General features: G+C 40.7%; 1 protein-coding gene across 2 annotated transcripts; it reads left to right on the top strand.

Annotated features, from left to right (window-relative positions):
* The first annotated feature begins 2,374 nt into the window (after window positions 1–2,374).
* ccdc107 (coiled-coil domain containing 107) lies at window positions 2,375–11,971 on the top strand. Of its 2 annotated transcripts, none has more exons than XM_038739039.1 (6): window positions 2,375–2,739; window positions 5,489–5,706; window positions 5,810–5,879; window positions 5,996–6,086; window positions 8,604–8,713; window positions 10,088–11,971. In XM_038739039.1, the coding sequence occupies exons 1-6, from the start codon at window positions 2,598–2,600 to the stop codon at window positions 10,486–10,488; spliced, it is 1,032 nt and encodes a 343-aa protein (XP_038594967.1). In that variant the 5' UTR covers window positions 2,375–2,597; the 3' UTR covers window positions 10,489–11,971. The 2 variants fall into 2 exon arrangements, with proteins under 2 accessions (XP_038594967.1, XP_038594966.1); XM_038739038.1 differs by having other exon boundaries at window positions 2,377–2,739; window positions 5,486–5,706.
* The last annotated feature ends 9,100 nt before the right edge of the window (window positions 11,972–21,071 follow it).

Below are 21,071 nucleotides of genomic sequence, written 5' to 3'. Positions count from 1 at the left end.
GAGGCCATGAAGAGCTTTAAAAGTGATCAATAGAATTTTAAAGTCAATTCTAAAACATACTGGGAGCCGGTGTAATGAAGCTAAAATAGGAGTAATGTGGTCATATTTCTTTGTTCTGGTTAAAAGCCTGGCAGCTGAGTTCTGGACAGTCTGGAGTCGATTAATAGATTTTTGGGTTAAACAGGTGAAAAGGCTGTTGCAATAATCCAGGCATGATGAGATGAAGGCGTGTAAAATGGTCTCGGTGTCCTTAAAAGTTAACATAGATCGAATTTTTGCTATATTTCTAAGTTGATAAAAACATGATTGAACAAGCTTTGTGGTGTGCTGCTCGAAATTTAAATTACTATCAAACCAAACATCAAGGTTCTTTGTCACAGGCTTAATGTGATTTACTAGGGAACCAGCAGATGGCAGTATTTGTTTTGCCATCTGCTGAGACCCGATGACCAGGATTTCTGTTTTGTCTGAGTTCAGCTGGAGGAAATTATATGACATCCATTTTTTTACTTCACAAAGGCAGTTGTTAAGTGAACTCAGCATTCCAGGGTCTGTGGATCTGACGGGCAAGTACATTTGTTTGTCATCAGCATAAATATGAAAAGGCCAACCCCTGAGGCACACCATATTTAACTGGACAGAACAAAGAGACATACTTGTTTACAGACACACAAAACTTCCTATTTGACAGGTAGGATGAAAACCATTCTAGGGCCGTACCAGAGATCCCCACCTCAGTCTGTCTAACATGATGTTGTGATCAGTGGTGTCAAAAGCAGCGCTAAGGTCCAGGAGTACCAGGACTGAGCACATGCTTTCATCAGCAGACATTAAAAGGTCATTGGCGACTTTAAGCAGGGCAGTCTCAGTGCTGTGGTACTTCCTGAAACCAGACTGAAACTTTTCAAATATTTTGTTATTTTCCAGTACAGTGAGCAGCTGTTTGGACACAATTCTTTCTAGAATCTTTGCAATAAAAGGCAGTTTTGAAATAAAATATAAAAGCTCAAAACCTTGTCATTTGTTAAAAGTGATCTAGTGGTAACCTTATTTGACAGACAGGACCACTTTTGCCTGCCGGATCCCTATCTGTGTAGGGAGCAGCACCGATTTGGTACCTACAATATAATCATCACACAATTGAGTCACCATCATCACCAAAGTTACAACAAAGATGGATCAACAAATTCTTGGCTGGGTGCAGAGTTGTGCAACCTCGCAGAGGTTTTTGTATAAATTAAACATGTTAATTGTTGAGCTTTAATTATTCTGATTGACAGATTTGTTTTTACTTTGGAGAGAGCCATGTTTCTGCTTTGAGTAAGTTCCATCTCCTGGCTGTACGTTCATATTTAACAGACGATTCTGAGAGTCGTACAGATCTTCTCATCTAACTCTTGGTAAGAAAGCAAATAAGCGTATTTTGCAAAATGTTTGCATACGGTAGACTGCTACCAGGGCACTAGGTTTGATCTCTACAGAGAGTGAGTCAGCCCACAGAGAAACAGATCAGAATCCAATGTGGTGCTCTGCATCAACCTAGCCTCCATCACCTGGAAAATAAAAATAACTCATTATAGACTTTTAAAAAAGACATCTGAAACCACTTTGTCCTCACCACAGGAGACAAGGTGGAAATTGTCCATGTAGTTTTAAGTTCCTCAGTATTCCCGTTCCTTTGGATTTCACATGGTCTGTTAATGGACTTCTGTGTGGTATTTTAATATCCCCCTTGCAGCAGAAACTTACTTCCTGAGTAAGACAGAATAAGCATACTTCCCCTGACAGCTCCTTGATACTTTTACTGGTGTGCCACCGAATACTGAAATATCTCAAAACAATATTGTAGGCCTCCTCATATTACGTTACATTACATTTATAGCAGACGCTTTTATCCAAAGCGACTAACAATAAGTGCATTTCAACCATGTGGACATCAGTTTCAACAAATATGCTGAACTGATTCAAGTGCTACAGTTTGAAACAGAGATAGAGATGGTTTTGTTTATTTATTTATATAGCACCAGCCTTGACAGAAGGGTGTGTTTAAAACCACTCAAGTGCAATTTCCAGCATTAACCGAAGCCACAGCTTCCCAGAAAACCCTTAAGGGTCCAACAGACATCAACTGCATGTTTGTTCCTCTGCCCACTAGAGCGCAGAGTGCTAGATTTGAAACAAAGCTCTCTCACAGTCCTTGTAGGCCTATGCTTATTACGTTTCCTGCAAATTGTTATTTGATTGAAATAGGCCACCACCCCGACTCGTTTTTCTCTTATTAATACCATATTAATTTAACAAATCTAAAAAAAACGTCTGGCCCCAGGCAGTTTGACTTTTGTGAATCAGTGGCACAAGTTTTTCCAGTTGGCGCTTTTATTCTGAAAGCGTCCTTTCCGGAAGTCCGGTTCTTGTTATTGCAGCGGAGCAGCTGTTCGGAGCCGCACAGTTTAGGTCTCATCACACTGCTTTCGCTGGATATTAGCCTGTCAGTTGAGCGTTTCCTAACTGTCTCCCGTGTCTTTAGCCACACATTTAGCGGCTGGCGTTGCTCCTTTTCGGCGGGTGTCCCGTCCCGTTTGTGTGTTCACGAGAGGATGGTTTTGTCAACGTCACAACAAGTCGCCCTGGCTTTCACGGCCGTGCTCTTCACGTTCGTCGTCCTGCCCAGGTTGTTTGGCGTCGGCGGCGGGGCCGGGGCGAAGGAAACTAGATTTGACCCTCGCTACACCAGAAAAGGTAGGACATCTTTCTGTTGTCGCAGTGGGAAATTACACACACCACTGGCGCATGTGCCCAAGCTTGTCACCATGCAAGTTAGGCTATGTCATTTTGCCTTGAGCTCACTGGTCTGCTAACTTGGAATAGCTACGTGCACTGACAGGGTTTTCAAAAATAAAGGTCATGAAAGAAGAAGACGACATTTACATGCTATGGTCAAGTCAGAAGAGAGTTTGTAGCACAAGTCCACGCGTGATTACACACTTTTGTTCAGCGCCATGAACGTCTAATAAACTCCATCTATTAGATAGAAGATAAGTAAAAACAAGCTACATTATCTATAATCAATCATATCTTTCCCTGTAAGGTGTAAATCCGCAACAAGATTAGATGATGCCACTCTGCGTTTTACTTTTTAGACTGCATGTTCTTTTTAGTCCCACACCGGGAAGCCATACTCAGGGTTAAGACATATCACTGGCGTGGATTGGTTCCTCTCTGTTAGGTGTGGTCCATCAGCTATTGGGGGAGCTGAGGCCTGCTGATGTCAGAGGGGACCAAACAGCCACCCCATTCAAGTTCAGTTTGGTCAGCACAAAACCATTACATTTGGCTATATCAGTCAGCTGGACTGGATCACACTTTTAAGAAGGAGCAATCCAAGAGATTTTGTTCCTTTCATAGACCATTGACCATAAAGTAACATGAAATATATTTTGTAAGGATTTTTAATCTTATACATCTTACTGCGCATAAAGGGGGTAATTTGTTCCCTTCCTAATGACCTTAACTGTCCTGGCTTCACAGTGGGGGTACACTGATACACCGTCTTATCTCTCAATATCTTCATTGAAGGACTTGAGGATGCGGAACAAACTGTAAACGCAACATTGACCTGTTAAGTTGACATGGCAAACATTTAGCAAACAGGCCGGAAGCAATGTTGGCATTAATGTGAACTCTTGTTCTGCGTCTACCTGCTGAAATTAATATTATATATTGAATATTCACTTTCATTTTTGGGTATGTTTGGCCTGCTTCTTCTGGAAACTCCTCTATGAGGATTTTGAGAGGGAATCAAAACAGTAAAAGTGTAGTTTGTGAAAACCAAAACAATGAGCTAAAAAGAGAGAGAAGCAGTCAATGCAATAACAACAGTAGGCGTAAGTCTTAAGCCTACTCTTAAATGTGGAGATGGTGTCTGCCTCCCTCTCATTTGACTCTTGGACACTCTTAAGAACCACAAGTAACCCATATCCTGATAATAGAAAAGAAGCATATATAAGGTGAACAAGATTGGTCCTCCCTGCACAGAACCTTGTGGAACTCTGGCGTGCACTAATGATTCATCTACAAACTGAGATTGATCTGAACAATAGTGCTTAAACCAGCACAGAGCGGTTCCTTTAATGCCAATTAAATGTTCCCGTCTCTGTAATAGGATATGGTGGTCAATGATATTGAATGCAGCACTAAGATCTAATAATACAAGTACAGAGCAAGTAAAGTCCTTTGTCTGATGCAATTAGAATTGTAATTTTTACCAGTGCTGTCTCTGTGCTATGATGCACTATAAATCCTGACTGAAAATCCTATTTTCTAACTATTGCTCTGTAGAAAGTCACACAGCTGTCTGGCAACTGCTTTCTATCCCTTTTATGAAAAGCGCTCAGAGATAACTGTTGTGGTTTGGCGCTATATAAATAAAATTGAATTGAAAACGATGATTTTAGTACTCAAAGCTTTTATAGATTATTTCAACGATTCATCGATGCGTCGTTCAAGAAGTACTTTTGCTTGGCTTTCAGCGTCGGCTGATGGCCGTGCAGTTCACACTACACAACTTGCCATCTTGCGATGGGAGTCTTGAAGTCGTTGTGGCGTTCACACTACATGACTGATCTGCTCTGTCACCCGACACTTGTCTCCAAGCCACGTTTTGTCAAGAAAACATACATGAAATGAGCGATCTGCACACGAAACAGCTGTTTGTTATTATAAAGATAACAGTTATAAAGACAAAGAATCTGGGTGAAAGGATGGATTAGCACACGCAGGTAGCAGGGATTGTCTGAGATGCAGAGAGAGCTGGAGGGGAGTTAAAAGGTGCAGCTCCCCGACACCCAGTTAACTCTTGACTGTGAGGTTACAACTCAAACGCACGTGTGCATATTTTCAGCTGAGGACTGCAGCTTACTTTGCCTTCAACTCAACAATCAGTCATGATTTCAGTTAACTGCTAAAGTTGCTGTCACTGTTACCTTGTCTGTGGTCTGCTGGCAGAACACCAGCTGCTTTTTGTTCCGGTGCCGTTGTGCTGTTGCCAAGACGGTAACATTACAGAGTTGTTGTTTTCTTTAGCTTGAAATAATACCACACTTTGGAGACTTTCTTCTTTTGCCCTAGCTGTTTTCTCTCTCTTCCTCCACTTTGCAAACAGCTCCATCATATTCACGTCGTGTTCACAGCGTAAGCGCGATGTGCGACTATAAGAAATGTCCATGTGAAACAGTGTGCTGTATAGTTACATGGATTAAACGAAGCCTCGATACAAAGAATTTGCCTTGATGCATTTTATTACACACAGAGAGCTGTGATCAGTAGAAGAAGCACACAAAATGACAAATAAACAACAACGTGGGGCAAGCTAAACGTTCCGCTGCTGAAACGCATGGTGGACACACCTCCTGTGTGATTCCGGCGTCACGGTCGGGCAGAAACCTCACCATCTGTCGTCTGTTTTGTCCTCCTGATGTATTTGCAGCAGCAGGTCCGGGCCCGGGCGCAGTCAGAGGTCAGCCCATCAACGTGAACGCACCCGGTTCAGCTCAGACCCCTGAGAACATGCAGCAGATGAAGAAGCTGATGGAACAAGAGCTGAAGAGTGACAAGTACAAGTCCAACAGCAACAAGGGCTACGTGTTCACACTGATGCCCCTCTACGCTATCGGAGTTGGAGTGTTTGCAGCTTACAAGTTTTTGAAGGTAAGTAAAGACACCTGCAACACCAAATTACACTGAGGGAATTTACATCTTTGATAGGCGATCTCTGCAAAGTCTGTATCACTTCATTCTTTTCAACTCACAGATCAAATCTGCAGATGACGAGGCACAAAAGGACAAGTTTGCAAAAGGAGCCAAAAAATCAGTAGAGGCAGGTGTGTATCGCACGCATTGGGTTTTCTATTTGCATATCTGTGTTTTCTTTGGTCAAACAGATATTTGTTTACCATGAGTAATCCTCTTGTGTGTCTGTATGTTTGTTTTTGTACAGAGAACCAGTTGAACGAGCTGGAACAAAGGCTAGCGCAGACGGAGAGGATGCTCAACTCCATCCTCACCCAGCTGGACCCGCTCACTAACTGGTGAGTAGGGCTCCACCTCATCGTTGTAATCCACGTCATTGAATACAGAAATACGTCACGCGTCGGTGCGTTGCAGTGAAGTGCTGTGCCCGGTCTAAGCAGGGATTCCTCTGGAGAAAAGCCGCACCTGCAAAACTTCCCCAAGTGTGATCCCCTAACGTTTGGGTGTATTTGAGACCCAACAATGTGGTGCTCTGTAATCTCTGAAAATTGGAAATTGCTTCACTGCAGCACAACTGTTGCCTCATAACAGAGCACTTTTCCAAGACTGCAGCAAGACAGCACCGCAAATTTACTGTTTGTCCCTGCAAAGCATGAAATATTAGGATTATCAACATGAGGAACAGGTTTCTGTTATTAGTAGTCTCTTAAAATTGATTTTCTTCATTGTCACTTAATTGTAAAAGTAATCTCTGCATTGCTGCTGTCATGGTAACGTAACGTTACACCATGTGTCATTTAACCTTTGGCTGTTTTCTGTATTCTGTTCTTTTTAACGCCAAGTATGAGTGAGAGGAAGGCTCACTGAATTGAAGTGAGAAAATATTACCTTAGTTATCAAAAGGAGATCACATACAACAGCCTGAATGTGTGTGATTTGGTTAAATAGATACTGTAGCTCAGAGACATGATAGGTTTGGGGATTTTTAACTCACAGAATCAGGAACTAAAACATGACTTAGGACCAGTGTTGGGAGTAATATGTTACGAAAGTAGCGCAATTGACCCAAATACGCTGCTGGCCAATCACAGCGCAGTATAGGACTCTTTCTAACTGAGGTTAGGCTCCATTGACTCGTATGTAAAATCCGTCGTTTCTAGCTTTTTCTTTGCTGTATTTTTCCAAGATATGGTGAAACGCTGTCCCATTGTTGAGTGTCTGTGGCATCAATAACATAATCATGAACTAAGGGAGGGTGGAGAGTGCATTTTCCCAAGCATTGTCTGACGGTAGCCCCACAGTCTCACTTTGAAAACCCCTGGCTTAAACTAACCTCACAGACTTTTGTTACAGGCTGTGGCTGTCTGTACAGTCTGTAAATCATTTCAGTTATTTTGTCCCACACCGATGCAAAAACACATTTGCCTGTAATTGTTTTATTGCATATAACTCTAGTGATGAAATAAATCCATTTAAGTCAAGTACTTTGGTAAAAATACAGACGGGTCCACACAGAGGTCGCTGCTGGAATGAGCGAGTTTCATTTTGTGCACGCACATATGAAAGCATGTTCATGCGCAATGTGGTTAACTTACAGAGGTAACAGACAGAGATTCATCAAAGTTGTAAACATTTGCAATTTGTGGGACCCTACACAGTATGCATAGTGAATGTATTGAGCGGTCCGGCTCTGACAGTTGTGGTTCTGACTATGAGCCTCACTTTTCTGTCCACTACTGTCCATCCTTATCTCTTTTCTGTTAGCAGCCTGCAGTATAAATAAGATTGCTGGCAGTTACCCTTGTATCTTCTGAAATACTATAATGCCATAATACTGTTTCAGACAGTAGAAAATATTATCTGAAGACTTTGTAGTAGAAAATGATAATGTCCAGTTCTTTCCAAATTTGGGTGTTGCACAAAAATATATATATATATATATAGAATTATTTTTGTGTTCAGTCCTGGCAGACATTTTATTATAAGAATAACTTACTTTGTTTGGATTTTAGTGTTTACACTGTCATGAGAAGTTATTCAAATGTAAATGTAAATGCTCCGTACTTGTATAGCGCCTTTCTAGTCCTTTCGACCACTCAAAGCGCTTTTACACTGCATTCACCAGTCACACACATTCATACACTGAGCCTAAGTGCTCAAACGGAAACTAACATTCACACTCATTCATACACTGGCGGAATAGCCGCCAGGGGCAATTCGGGGTTCAGTATCTACCTCCTGAGCCACAGCCGCCCCTCCCTCTCCTTCAAAGGAAGGACTCTTGGCAAGAAAGCAAATAAGAATATTTCCCAAAATGTAGAACGTTTTTTTTAAAACTTGCGGAACTTTTGTTTCTCTCTTCTGACGGTGAGAGTAATTACACAAGACTGTCAACACGAGCTTATGACGTATAGGCTCTGCCATACTGAGGGGCTGCTGTCTCTGGTTGCTACCCCCTTCAGCTCTAGCAAACCGATCACTGCTGGTTGGCATAAAACACATCACTACTGGTTCGCCAGAATGTCGCCACAGACACCAGATTTAAAAACTCCTAATACACAGAGATTTACAAGGTGGTTTACCCAGGATTTTAATCTACCTCATCCAGGTTTTTGTTGTATATAAGTTGTATATGTAACTGTGATTTTTATTGTAATTTTATGTATTTAGCCAACAAATTAACCAAACAATCTGTAAAGCTTACTAGCCCACTAAGCTAACTAGCATGCTAACAGCGTGCTAAGCTGACCAGCGTACTGCCTGAGCCACCAACTAGTAATTCGTTTTCAGTTAAGGGGCTATGTGCTTCCTGCATGCTCAGAGTAGTTTGTTTTCATCCTCTCTTTCCTCTTCAGTGTGAAGTCGGTGGCCCAGGAGCAAAAGAATGAGATCATGTCTCAACTCCAGACAATCCGGTTCCTGATGAAGAAGAGAGGAATGGACTGTCCACCCCTGATCATCAACGGTAGGATGATGTCCGTCTTCTCTGTGTGCACACAGCAGGCTTACCCGGTTGTTTTTAAAATCAGAGTTTAACTGAAAGACCCAAAACAGCAAACTGCAGCCTAGAGAATAAGATGTTGATAGTGCAGCCATGCTTCATGCTGCAGCCACAGCTTACAATACATACTGTGCGGGTGTGGCATCAGTGTTATGTGTGGTGTTGTTTGAAATTCCAATGACCCATACCTGTGTCTCAATGTGGAAGTGTTTTGCATCAGATTTTTGAATTGTAAATGTGGTTAAAGTGTCATTTGCAAAAAGATCAGAACACAGTAGGGGTGTAACGATGCACCAAATCCACAGTTCGGTTCAGACCTCGGTTTCGAGTGTGCTGTGGTGCTTTTCTGGGTTGTCCTTTTGAGAATCTGGTTTTCATTGCAACACTGCGGCTATCGATTTTACTAGCACACCTTCAACCAATGGGAAGCCAGCTGCTGTTTGGATTCAGTGGAATCCTGCAAACTCTGCACGGTTCAGCAGAATGTAACACTGTCATGTAAATGTAATTTTCAAATATACTGTACATATTTCAAATAGTGGCCTTTTATTAATCTGAGGTGAAGTGAGGATCAGGCCTTCATTTGAAACAGGTTTATATTAGAGGCAATCCTTTATTCCTAATCCATGCGTATATTTATATCATCATAATTGAGTGAGAAGCCTCCCTGATGTCTTATCTGCTCCTGTTTTGTTTGCTGTTGATTCTATTTAATGCGAACTCCACTCTTCCTCCTTGTCGTTTATTTTGATAAATTCAGTATTACATACATAATGTTCCACTGCACTAATTTCATCAGAGTCATGCCATACTCCCACTCTGCTGCTGCTCTAAGTTTCTCCCAACAGAAAAACAGTTTTCATTCACTGATTATTTCCTGTTTCTTCTATTTTGGAGTTTTTCGACCGCTGTTAACCTTACCCTAAGCTACGTCCAAATAAACACTTCCTGCAATGGTTCACAAGCTGTCTAACAGTTCAAAGGATAGCATTCCTTCCAGCTCTGGTATCCACGGGCAGTGTTAACTTTTATTGACAGTAACTTAACAGCACTGGAAAAACAGCAGAATAGAAGTGAGTGAAATCAATTAGTGAACTAAAACAGTATTTCTGATTAAAATGAGAAACAGCAGAGTATGATATCTTCATACTGTTGTGCTGATGGAAATGTATATTATACTATATTTAATAGTTTTTTTACCAGGCTTTTCATCATCAGGCCTTAATTTGATTTTTGTCAGGCTATTCTTTAAGACTGGGACTTTATTGTGCAGGTAGCTGGGCTATTTATCAATAAAATATGTGGTTCACTTTATATCACTTGTTTTGTGACTTTCAGAGGCATCATGTGGGCGTAATCTTGATGACCTCATTGAGTCACTCGGCGCTGACGACACCACGGCAGTGAAAGCTTCCATGGTGGAAAAGCACACCTCTGCAGGAGCAACAGAGGTTTTGGAGAAAATCTATCAAAAGCATTTGGAAGCCAAAGATGAAGCGGCAACAGAAGGCGAAGAGATGAAGGAGCTCATACCGGAGGATTCTGACAGGGAAGCAGAGGAAGAAGGACACGTAGAGGAAGAGGAGGAGGTTGCTGTGGAGGAGGAGGAGGAGGAGGAAGAGGGATTGGAGGACTCTGAGCTCATGCCCTCACTAGAGGAGTCATATGAGAAAAACATTGAGGAGGTTGGAGCGGAGCAGCCTGCGCCGGGCCTCAGGAGACGTAACAGGCCTGAATGAACTCATTACAGGACTTCTGCAGTGTACGGAAATTAGACGCATTATTATGAATATTTATTATCTGAAAGGCTTTCATTCCAAAAGGCTGTTAGTAGGCTGTGAAGTAAACACATTAGAGCTCTATTTTCCTGTGGCACTCTCAAAGAGCAGACAAACTGTAGGTCATGGTGCATCTGCTGTTATTGCTCATAATAGCAGTGTCAGACTGAAAAGCTCTAAAGGGTTCTGATGTCACTAGTTGGCACTTACAGATAGAATAACAAATGACCCCCCCCCCCAAAATCAAACACTTTGCCTTGCAATGCCTCATCTGCTTGGGACTCCCATCTTGTTGCTGCTCTGACAGAAAATCCTACCCTGTGGTCAGGTGGGGAAAATTGCAACATAGCATCGTGCTACTTGTTGTAGTGTTTGCTGACATGAAAATAGAGCCCATGATGTCCTTTACTTTCCTCTTTTTTATTTATTTAGTTATTTAATTTTTTTCTAACACAAATGATCCCCTTTTTAAAATGCCTGATTTTTGGGATGAAATTTATATACTTTTTTTTTTTTTTACTAGCTCTGCCATCGGTTTAGGTTTGTACCTGTTTGTATGCTGAAGCCAAACATTTAAAGCGTATAATCTACATTAAGGAGGTGGTGGTCAATGTTGCCTGTTGCTTCTAATTTGCCTTTACCATTTCTTTTCTCATGGTGGACAACTTGTCAAACACAGAGGTAACTAATAACAATTTAGACTCAATTCCACTTAAGTGTTGCAGTTCAACGGACATTGTATTGTGAACGCTGGCCCACTGACATGTCTTACTAGGACACTGAAATGTAACAGATCCATTGTTAATATTAGTAGCCAAGTAAAAATGTCTTTTGACGCGATTATCCCACTACAATAAATACCACAGGACAAGACCCAGCTGCTCTGTCTTAGTCTAGAGAAATGTGCTTGTCGTTGTTGCATCTTAACCCTGCACCATACTGTGCTGAGACCCCCTACCCCTACTGTCTATTAGTAAATTACAGAGATTAATGATTTCATGACAAAATCCATAATCTAAGTCTTACCATGAGCAATTTTACTTTCCTATTTTATAAAAACAATACCATATGCTAATAAATTTTTATCATGAAGGGTTTGACATTAATGCTGCTGGGTGCGATGAGCCTACTTAGACTGCATGATGTTTATTTATTCAAGAGTGAAATGACAATCATTTGTTAAACCAGAAACACATTATGTCTCTACTGTTTCACTGTTATATTACTTTTTAAAATTCATTAGCATGTTTTTGTGTTTGTGGGATGCCAGTATCGTACAAAGGAATCAGTTATCACTCTGCCTTATATTTCAGTATCTTTTTGAAGTTGTGAGTTGAGGTTCTTGTGAGGAGGCTTTCAGGTTGTTTCCATGTTGTCTGTTGTTGGGAAACTACTATATCGGGGTGCTTTAACTCTACATTTCTAAATACAATGAACAAATGTGGGTCCTGAATTTTTAAATGAAAAGAAATGTTATGACTGCAAGTTGACTACAGCACCAGAGTTAGAATAGTTATTAGTCTCATCATTTTTACATGTGTCTCTGTCTGTTACATATTAACGCTGCACAGTTGAGTCATTTGACTTTGCAGTACATCATACTATGCCCAAATGGTGATGTAAAGTAATGCTAAATAAAAGGTATAAATCACACTAGAAAGTAATAATTTTTGCAAAAATGAGATACCCCCTGTAGTATAGCATTTAATGTGTCACAAGCTCAAGCATGGTTTCTTATTGTTATGAAGCCACAGATCATTGCCTTATCAGTAATGAAACTGCAGGACATTTTTACTTTATTGTCATATCTTGCCCACAAATCTTTGCCTTAATTTATTTTGTAAATGTTTCGTGTCGGTTCTTCCCATTTATGCATAGTTACATTTCTGTGTTGAATGTTGTGCGTTTCATGTGGGGGTTGAGTGAGGAAACTCAGCTTGCCTTAGAAAATAAAACAATGAAAAAAGTAATGCCGTTTGGTCTGCGTGAATTTTGAACAGATATGGACCAATATGGATTTGTGAAACTGAGGCCGGATATAGCCATTGGTTCCCAGTATGTTTAAGTCTGAGCTGCTTCATCCTGTTTCTTGCCATATTGGATTTTTATCAGGATGAAGAAGCCTCTGAACCCCCTAATATCTTTTAAATGGTAAAGAAAGTCATATGAAACAACTTTCATAAACATTATGGAAAGATACATACACTTTAGAAACAGATGTTATTCTGATTGATTGGACCATTACTCAGGTTGAAGTTAACCTGTACCCAAAATGAATCAGGAATAACTTTATTTTCATCCTCGCCTGGTAAAAAAAAGCTATATTTTAATGCAATAACCATCATCAAATATATTATAATGCAACTGAAAATCAAATACACCTGCAATGCAATTGTAACTGTAAATTCATCCATCCATCGTCAGCCGCTTATCCTGCGTACAGGGCCACTGGGGGCTGGAACCAATCCCAGCTGACATTGGGTGAAATGGCCAGTCCATCGCAGGACCACACATAAACAAAGAACCAGTCACATTCACACCTAAGGACAATTTAGAGTCCCCAATTAACCTAGGCCGCATGTCTTTGGACAAGCCGGAACACCCGGAGAGAACCCACGCAGTGACGGGGTGAACATGCAAACTCCACACAGAAAGGCCTGGAACGACCAAGGTTCAAACCTGCAACCTTCTTGCTGTGAGCTAACCACTCCACTGCACCACCGCGCACCACCTGCACTCATTATTACTTTTTAAGTTGATATGGCCTGTGTGTGAGAGAGCAGTTGCCTTTTCCCACATTCAGCAGAAACTGACCCCCTGACAAATTTAAGTCCAATATTCAACTTCTGAGTTAAATATCTGGCTACTTTAGCTGCTAAAAGCTACTGACAGTTAGCTGGATCAAGACCAAGACTTTGCATCTGTTGAGAAATCATTATAATCTGTTGATGTAACTACCACAATTTAATTTTCATAATGAAAAGTTAACCTTGGACATGACCAAATAGCCTATACAACAAAATAAAAGTTTGTACATTAAAAAAAAGTCCCAATCTAAATGTAGTTTGTGATTCTGTGAGCAAAATGACATAAACTCAACTAAAAGTTTTTGAATGTTGAAAGACCAAAGGAGCCAGAACATGAGCATTTCATTGGAAATAACAATGTGTCAGTTGAACACTGAAACTTATTGAATAATTAACTGTATAGCTCCGCTTAATTAAAGATGCCTTTGAAAAAATATTTTAGTAAAGTTTCATTTATCACTCTGAAGTCTCTCTGCAGGTCCATTAGGGAGAACCTCACAGGTCATGCTCCAACATCACTTGTTGTCTGACCACATTCATCAGTAATAAGTCTTAGCTTATCAGTGATCAGAGTGTGGAACAAGTCAAAATGTCCTCTATTACCAATATTCTTATTAATCACTGTCACCATATTCCATCTGGATACTGTCACACCCCTTATTTGCATCTGCAGATTCACAGTCAGCTACAGAGTGATCCCTGCACCGCATTCAAGCTAAAGGAAGTGTTGATACTCCCTTTGGATCCTGCAGATGGTGCCACAGGAACACAGTTACAGCAAAAGCAATAAGGTAAAAAAAAAAAAGGTCTGATGCTGTGCACTGGGTGGGTAAGGCATATTGTTAATTTGCTAGATTGACGTGTGAAATTCTTAGGTTTCTTTCTTTTAAACATAAAATAGATTATTAATAGATTTATTTTATGATCGTCTAGAATTTCATTAAAATTGTGTAGAATAAATATCAAACTGGAGTACAAGATCCCCTCCTTATTAATTCCAACCAAATGCAAGTATTTTTGAGAACTTCTCCAAAGTATCCTGTTGAAATAAACCACCCTCTTTAATCATAACTTATAATTAGACAGAGTTTATTAATGAGCTCTTCTCATGCAACAGAAGAAAAAGATCTGGGATTCATTGCAAATTAGTTTGGCTCTCTCAATTAGGAAAACATTTAATCAGCTCCATCTTCCACTGGGACTTCTGCCTAATTCCATCCAAGGGCCCGTGGTTAGCAGGATAATGTCTTTTTTTTTAAAAATTGTACACCATGGTAATGAATGTTGCTAAAAGTGTTTGCAGCAGAGCCTCACACCAAAAAAAACAAAAGTTAAAGTGAGTTTACAAGAGAAACATTTCATTCCTTACACAGACAAGCTATAAGCTATTCCAACATTACGGATCTGCAATACAGTGGAAACCCCTTGTAGTGATCAGGGTTACAGTGATCAGCTGCTTCAATGCATCATATGCTCGCGACAGAATCACTACTATACAAATCTATACCCATGCCACCCTTTGGTGGCAACGTGGGACAAACAACATCCCAACACTGACCCAAACTCAACACAAATAAACACCTTTAAAACAACCAAATCAAGTGAATTTATTAACATAACTAGACAATAAATTAAGAACACCAAAAACACAATACAAAAATGCCCCAGCTGGGAAGCAGCAAGGCTAGCAGTACCAAATCAAGAAGGGTCCCCTCCTGACACTTGCACAGCAGCTTTTAAAGCCCGCCTTCAAAGGCCAGGTGGACCTTATTCGGTAATTAGCTGGAGCACTCCCACAACAGAACTGAAGGACAGAAAACATGGACACAGCACAGGGAAATACATACAGCCGTAACACCCCCACCCTTAAAACAAAGAATAACTTTATTGTCACACAATCACATGTACAACATCAACATGGACAAAATATAGCTCACAAGCGTTCACTGTGACAAGTTATTCTTAGGAATGCACTGGACCGAACTGAGGTATGACTTACCAAGGCTGTATGTTTAGGTAAACCCAAGTAAATTTACAAAAATAAATCCACGAGACAACACCTCACAGGTGCACTAATCCAGGTTTGCACTCAAGTAGGCACATACAATGTTGCTGAGAGCACCCACATGGCAACTCTTCAAGCCTCAATATGCAGACAATTAAAATCAACCAAATTGGTATTACTGCAGCTTACTAAAGAAAAAAGTGAACGTGGGTCAAATGTGGAACATCCCACATGCAAGGGATAACTAAGTTGGCACTGGAGCTTAAGAACAGCAACCACACTTGTAGCCAAATCAGCGGGTGCCACTTCCACAAATTGGCCACTATCGTGAGGTGAAAAGACCACAAAACCAGACACAAGTTACTGCATTTACCTACACCCCTGTAACACTGGTGACCCGCACAAAAGTGGAGCACAACAGCCACACACCAAAAGGGTCAACACAAGTAGACCAACTACAAGGTAGCTGCCATACACAAACAGCAACACACCATGACCCAACAAAAGTGAACTGTCGCAACACAATATGGGCACCATGTGGTCATCAACCACATACCCTGGTTACTTGAGGATTTAGGAAACCAGCAACACAACCGAACCTGACGAACTGGGAGGATACCCCCACCACTTTAAATCCAAAGGTCTGTGGTGTTAGCACATCCCAAACGCACAAAAAACTAAAATTAATGTTCTGTAACTAAATACACAACCGCAATAACACACGTGTGACCACACCAGAAGTGGACTGCAACAACCACAACACAAAATGGTCACATTGTAGTAAACTACACACAAATGTTGCCAACTTACACCCAAGAAGCAACCGACGAGTGACCTACCAAATGTGGAGTACAGTTACCACTAAACAATGGGTCACGATCCACAAGTTATTGCAAACAAGAGTATTTCACAGCTGGAAGAGAAGTGACCAAACAAAGCAGTCATCTCAAACAAATAGCTAAAGCTGTTGTGCATAGTGCTAGGGAAAACAAGCTGCATAGAGACACCCCAACCTACCTACCAAGATGGCTAAACTAATCTAGCTAGTCTTCAGTGGCTTGCCGAGCTCGAGGCGACTTTAAACGCTGAACTCAGTGCATCACCGAAGGCCACAGATGTAGCCATCTGCGATCCACTGAAGCGTGCCCCCACTCAGAATTGCCACCAAAAATAAGAAAGGCAAAAAAACAAAGTGGCAAGATCTTTAAACCTGCCCGGTGGCTACCTAGTTAGAGTGCTCAACAGCAAAAACTCCCAAGCTACTGAGTTACCCCAGTCAAAAGCACAACATGTAGCCACAACTTACAGATATTCTAACAAAAGAGACAACCACTACACTCAAGGCCATCAGATGCACAGCTTTATCTCACCTCATGGTTGTTCTATCCCGGACGAGCCCCCATTTGTTACGTCCCACCCTTTGGTGGCAACATGGGACGAACAACATCCCAACACTGACCCAAACTCAACACAAATAAACACCTTTAAAAACACCAAATCAAGTGAATTTATTAACATAACTAGACAATAAATTAAGAACACCAAAAACACAATACAAAAATGCCCCAGCTGGGAAGCAGCAATGTTTAAACGATTTGCTTAATCAAGTAGTCCTCTTACAGTGTTCAGTTTGCGTCTTTTCAGAAACATATAGAAAAAAATCTAAATATTTTATGAAAGTTTTTGTTTTCAAACTCTGCTTCCAGTTTGGCATTGATAGCCCACAGTTTATTTTCAGGCTGTTGAGAATGTAGATATGCACTGAAAGCAGCACCAAGCGGTGGCTTAATAGTCTACTTGCATTTGTAAACAGCACAATACAAATTTAGGCTATTACAATTTGAACTACTTTATATACCATACTGTATTCTATTAATGTATAGTGTATTTGAATTCACAGAAATTGAATTTGTACAGTCATTTGAAAAGTGGATTTTATTTTGAAATACCAAAGCTGTCTGTTTTATTACTTTACATTCATGTAATAAATATCCAAATGTCTATTAGATGGTAATCTACCTGAGAAATAAAAGAAAAGAAAAGACATTTGAATGTAATAATTGTCTGCTTAGCGTGATTAATATGACCCAGACAGACGCGATCACCAGGAGGTTTCCACTGTACTAAAACACTACAAATCTGTAGTTATGTGATGAGACAGTGGTGAAAGTGCTCAGTCTATTTTCTTGACTTATTTGTTGGGAAAATAACTGCATTCTCTCAAGAGGAATTAAAGACAGTAAGTACACAGTGCCCATTGGGCATTTCCGTGGTGCCATGTTGCCCTCTTACTGTGATAGAAATAAGATCTCAACATGTAAGCATTTCAGTTTTTGTCATTATTTGAAGGGGCATTTGAAACAGCAGAGTTTTTATTTCAGATTTCAACTGCCCTTTTGGTCCCTGGACGTCTTCAAAGTCAGCAGGATTGTGTTGTCAGACCTCTGGGAGGGAGGCAGAGGTATTGTGCTTCATCAGATATAAACCCAGCAGACAGTCTGTGCAGGACGGCACACAAAGTTCAGACTGAAAGGGAAGAAAACTCTCCTTAGCTCTGGGTGACAAGGCTTCTGCTCTGTAGCTCAGAAACAGGAATACATTTCAGCAGTATTAACCATCATCCAGTTAATTTCTCGGAAGCTTCATACAATCTTATCATCTTTATTCTGTTGATGGAAATTTATTTTGTCCCATTGCCTTAGCATTATTTTTTTCAATTCCAACTTCTTGTGATGAATATGTACCATCCTGTCCTCTACCGTGGCCTAATTTTAGGTTTTTCTTTTATATTGCATTTAATATAAGTGAAATATGACATTGAAACTGGCTTTTCTTTTCACAAAATCCTCTACTTATAAAACATTGAACATAATCATATTATACCCTATTCTTGCATTTCTGATTGATGTTATTGTGAACCTAATTTGAAACCAGCCAAGGCTGCCTGTCTAGCCTTCAGCCCTCTCTGGGACTGATCCTGTGGCTCTACTTGGGAAAAATGGACTGGCCAAGGACCTTGGCTTTCCAAGAGACTTTTCTTTTTTCTTACTCTCCAGTTCCCGATAAAGATCAGCAATCTGGCTGCTCTATTTTTAGTGAAGATATTACAGGGAGGGAGAGGGGGGAGCGAGAGACTCTGAATGCTAGTTGCTTCCTGTATGGGCCAGTGCAAGGCTGGCATGGACCGTCTTGACCCACAATAGTACCCGATACTTCATCTTCTGGGATGAATGGCCTCATTAGTAAAACATTAAAAGGCTTCAACACCCCAATTTAACAATTCACCAGCTGGTTCATTTTAAATTGAAGTGGGAAGCAGCAGGTCGGGAAATGAGTAATGCTACCACAGTAGATGTTTTTTAAAGAGTTCATGTAGGGAGAGCAGGGGCGAAAGTACCATTTTTCAGAAAAACATGATTTTATGATTATGACAAGATTATGTTGTAGACAGTGATGTATTTTTGCTGTGGTCACTAACTCAGGTGTGGTCTATCAATATCAGGAGGGTCGAAAGTAACACACAGGAGGGTCGAAAGTTACACACAGGAGGGTCGTAAGTAACACACAGGAGGGTCGAAAGTAACACACAGGAGGGTCGAAAGTAACACACAGGAGGGTCGAAAGTTACACACAGGAGGGTCGAAAGTAACACACAGGAGGGTCGAAAGTTACACACAGGAGGGTCGAAAGTAACACACAGGAGGGTCGAAAGTTACACACAGGAGGGTCGAAAGTTACACACAGGAGGGTCGAAAGTAACACACAGGAGGGTCGAAAGTAACACACAGGAGGGTCGAAAGTACACACAGGAGGGTCGAAAGTTACACACAGGAGGGTCGAAAGTACACACAGGAGGGTCGAAAGTAACACACAGGAGGGTCGAAAGTAACACACAGGAGGGTCGAAAGTTACACACAGGAGGGTCGAAAGTAACACACAGGAGGGTCGAAAGTTACACACAGGAGGGTCGAAAGTAACACACAGGAGGGTCGAAAGTAACACACAGGAGGGTCGAAAGTTACACACAGGAGGGTCGAAAGTTACACACAGGAGGGTCGAAAGTAACACACAGGAGGGTTGAAAGTAACAAACATACTTTTGTCCCGACAGGAACTCCTGACATATAAACACAATTTATTTTTACACTGAAAATCTCTGTCAGGGCAAACTTAAGGTTATGTTAAAGCACTAAATAACCTCTAGATTAATCATTGCTGTGACACATGAAACAAGAGATACAACTTGTAATTCGAAAAACAGTACCGCTTCAGAAATTTACTTGCCGTGCTCGAAAACAGTTTTCCGAAGACGGCCGCAGAAAACGATGACGAAATCATGCGATATTTGGTATCTCCATCAAGGGTTGCGTGCTGAAGGTGCTGTCACAGCTTGGACTGCAAATGGAGTCAGGGCTTTGAGAAAATCGCTGTGTTACTTTCGCCCCGGTTTATCCCTACTGTATGACTTAAATTGACCTCTGCTGGTCACCACTAACAATTCCCTGTTGACCTCTGTTGACTACACTGAAAATGTAATTTATTTTCTTAAGGGACTCTGGCTCCATCAGGTGCACTGGCAATGGTACTACTCTAGTGCACTATAGTTAAAACCGGGCCCCATTTTTACATATTTAGTGGTATAAATTACTACTCTGTTTTTCAAGATAGTAAACGCTCATAACCACAAAAATGATATTAGAGCATTTAAGGATGCAGATGGGCTTTGCCAATGCTTCACCCTTCAGCACATGGCACCGTTGTCATATGTTGAACTGATAAATGTCGTGGCTGCAGCAGCAGCAGCAATTGTTGCTTGTTTCCATTATGTTTCATTATAGCTTAATGGAACTTGAGTAAATAAACCCTAACCTGTACTAAAACAATTTGTTACTCTTGCTGCCAAATAGTCCAGTCTGTTTCAATACTAACATTCAATTCAACACCAACTTATCTTCTCTCCCCTCTCTCTTGTAAATTACTGCAGCTTGCAGTTGACACATTTCCATGACAGAGAAAAGATAACTAGTGCAAATAACTATGTACACAGAAAAGTAGTGGTCGATACAGTTTTTCAAAGGCCATTGCCGATATTTCAGGAGTAGGGCGGCCGATGGCCAATATATGTCTCTGATATCAACACAAAGAAAAGTCATTCCATTCATCCTCCTTTGTTCTTGGTATCTATTGTTTCTTATTGCAATACAATTAATAAGAAAACTGAGTATTGGCTGATTAAAATATTAAAACAATCTCCCAGATGAGACCACATGTTAATTTCTAAATCACTGTCATAGTCTGTATGAAATGGACGTCGACACTGTGAAGTCACCCATTGGTTTATGGCCATTGCCATCTTGCTTTTTTGGAACAAAAAGTGACCATAGCTACCTTGGTTAGCAAGCTGCATTCCTAATTCACGTTAACTGTGATATTAATCGGTATGCTAATTTTGGCTAGCGAAAAGCAGGTTTAAAACAAAATGTATGTACCAGAAAACAGCCAACTTCCAGTGTCTCTTACTACAACCAAATGCTGAACAAGACATTTTTAAGTAACCAAAATGTTGCAATTAACTTAAACTGAAAACACACTGTGAAAGCGTGAAAGTTCTGAGACCAAAACCCCATCAGTACCAAAAAACAAGTTCACAGCTAGTTTAATGTACACAGTGTAGTGGATACCATTAGCCTTTATTGATTGACAGGTTGCTGTGGTAGTGACTTGTCAATCACA

The sequence above is a fragment of the Micropterus salmoides genome, unplaced genomic scaffold, assembly GCF_014851395.1.
Source record: "Micropterus salmoides isolate LMB-PRFRI ecotype aquatic unplaced genomic scaffold, ASM1485139v1 Ms_hic_scaffold_23, whole genome shotgun sequence".
Classification (NCBI taxonomy): Eukaryota; Metazoa; Chordata; class Actinopteri; order Centrarchiformes; family Centrarchidae; genus Micropterus; species Micropterus salmoides.
Note: the sequence above shows the minus strand (reverse complement) of the source record. Positions and strands in the feature narration are given on the sequence as shown.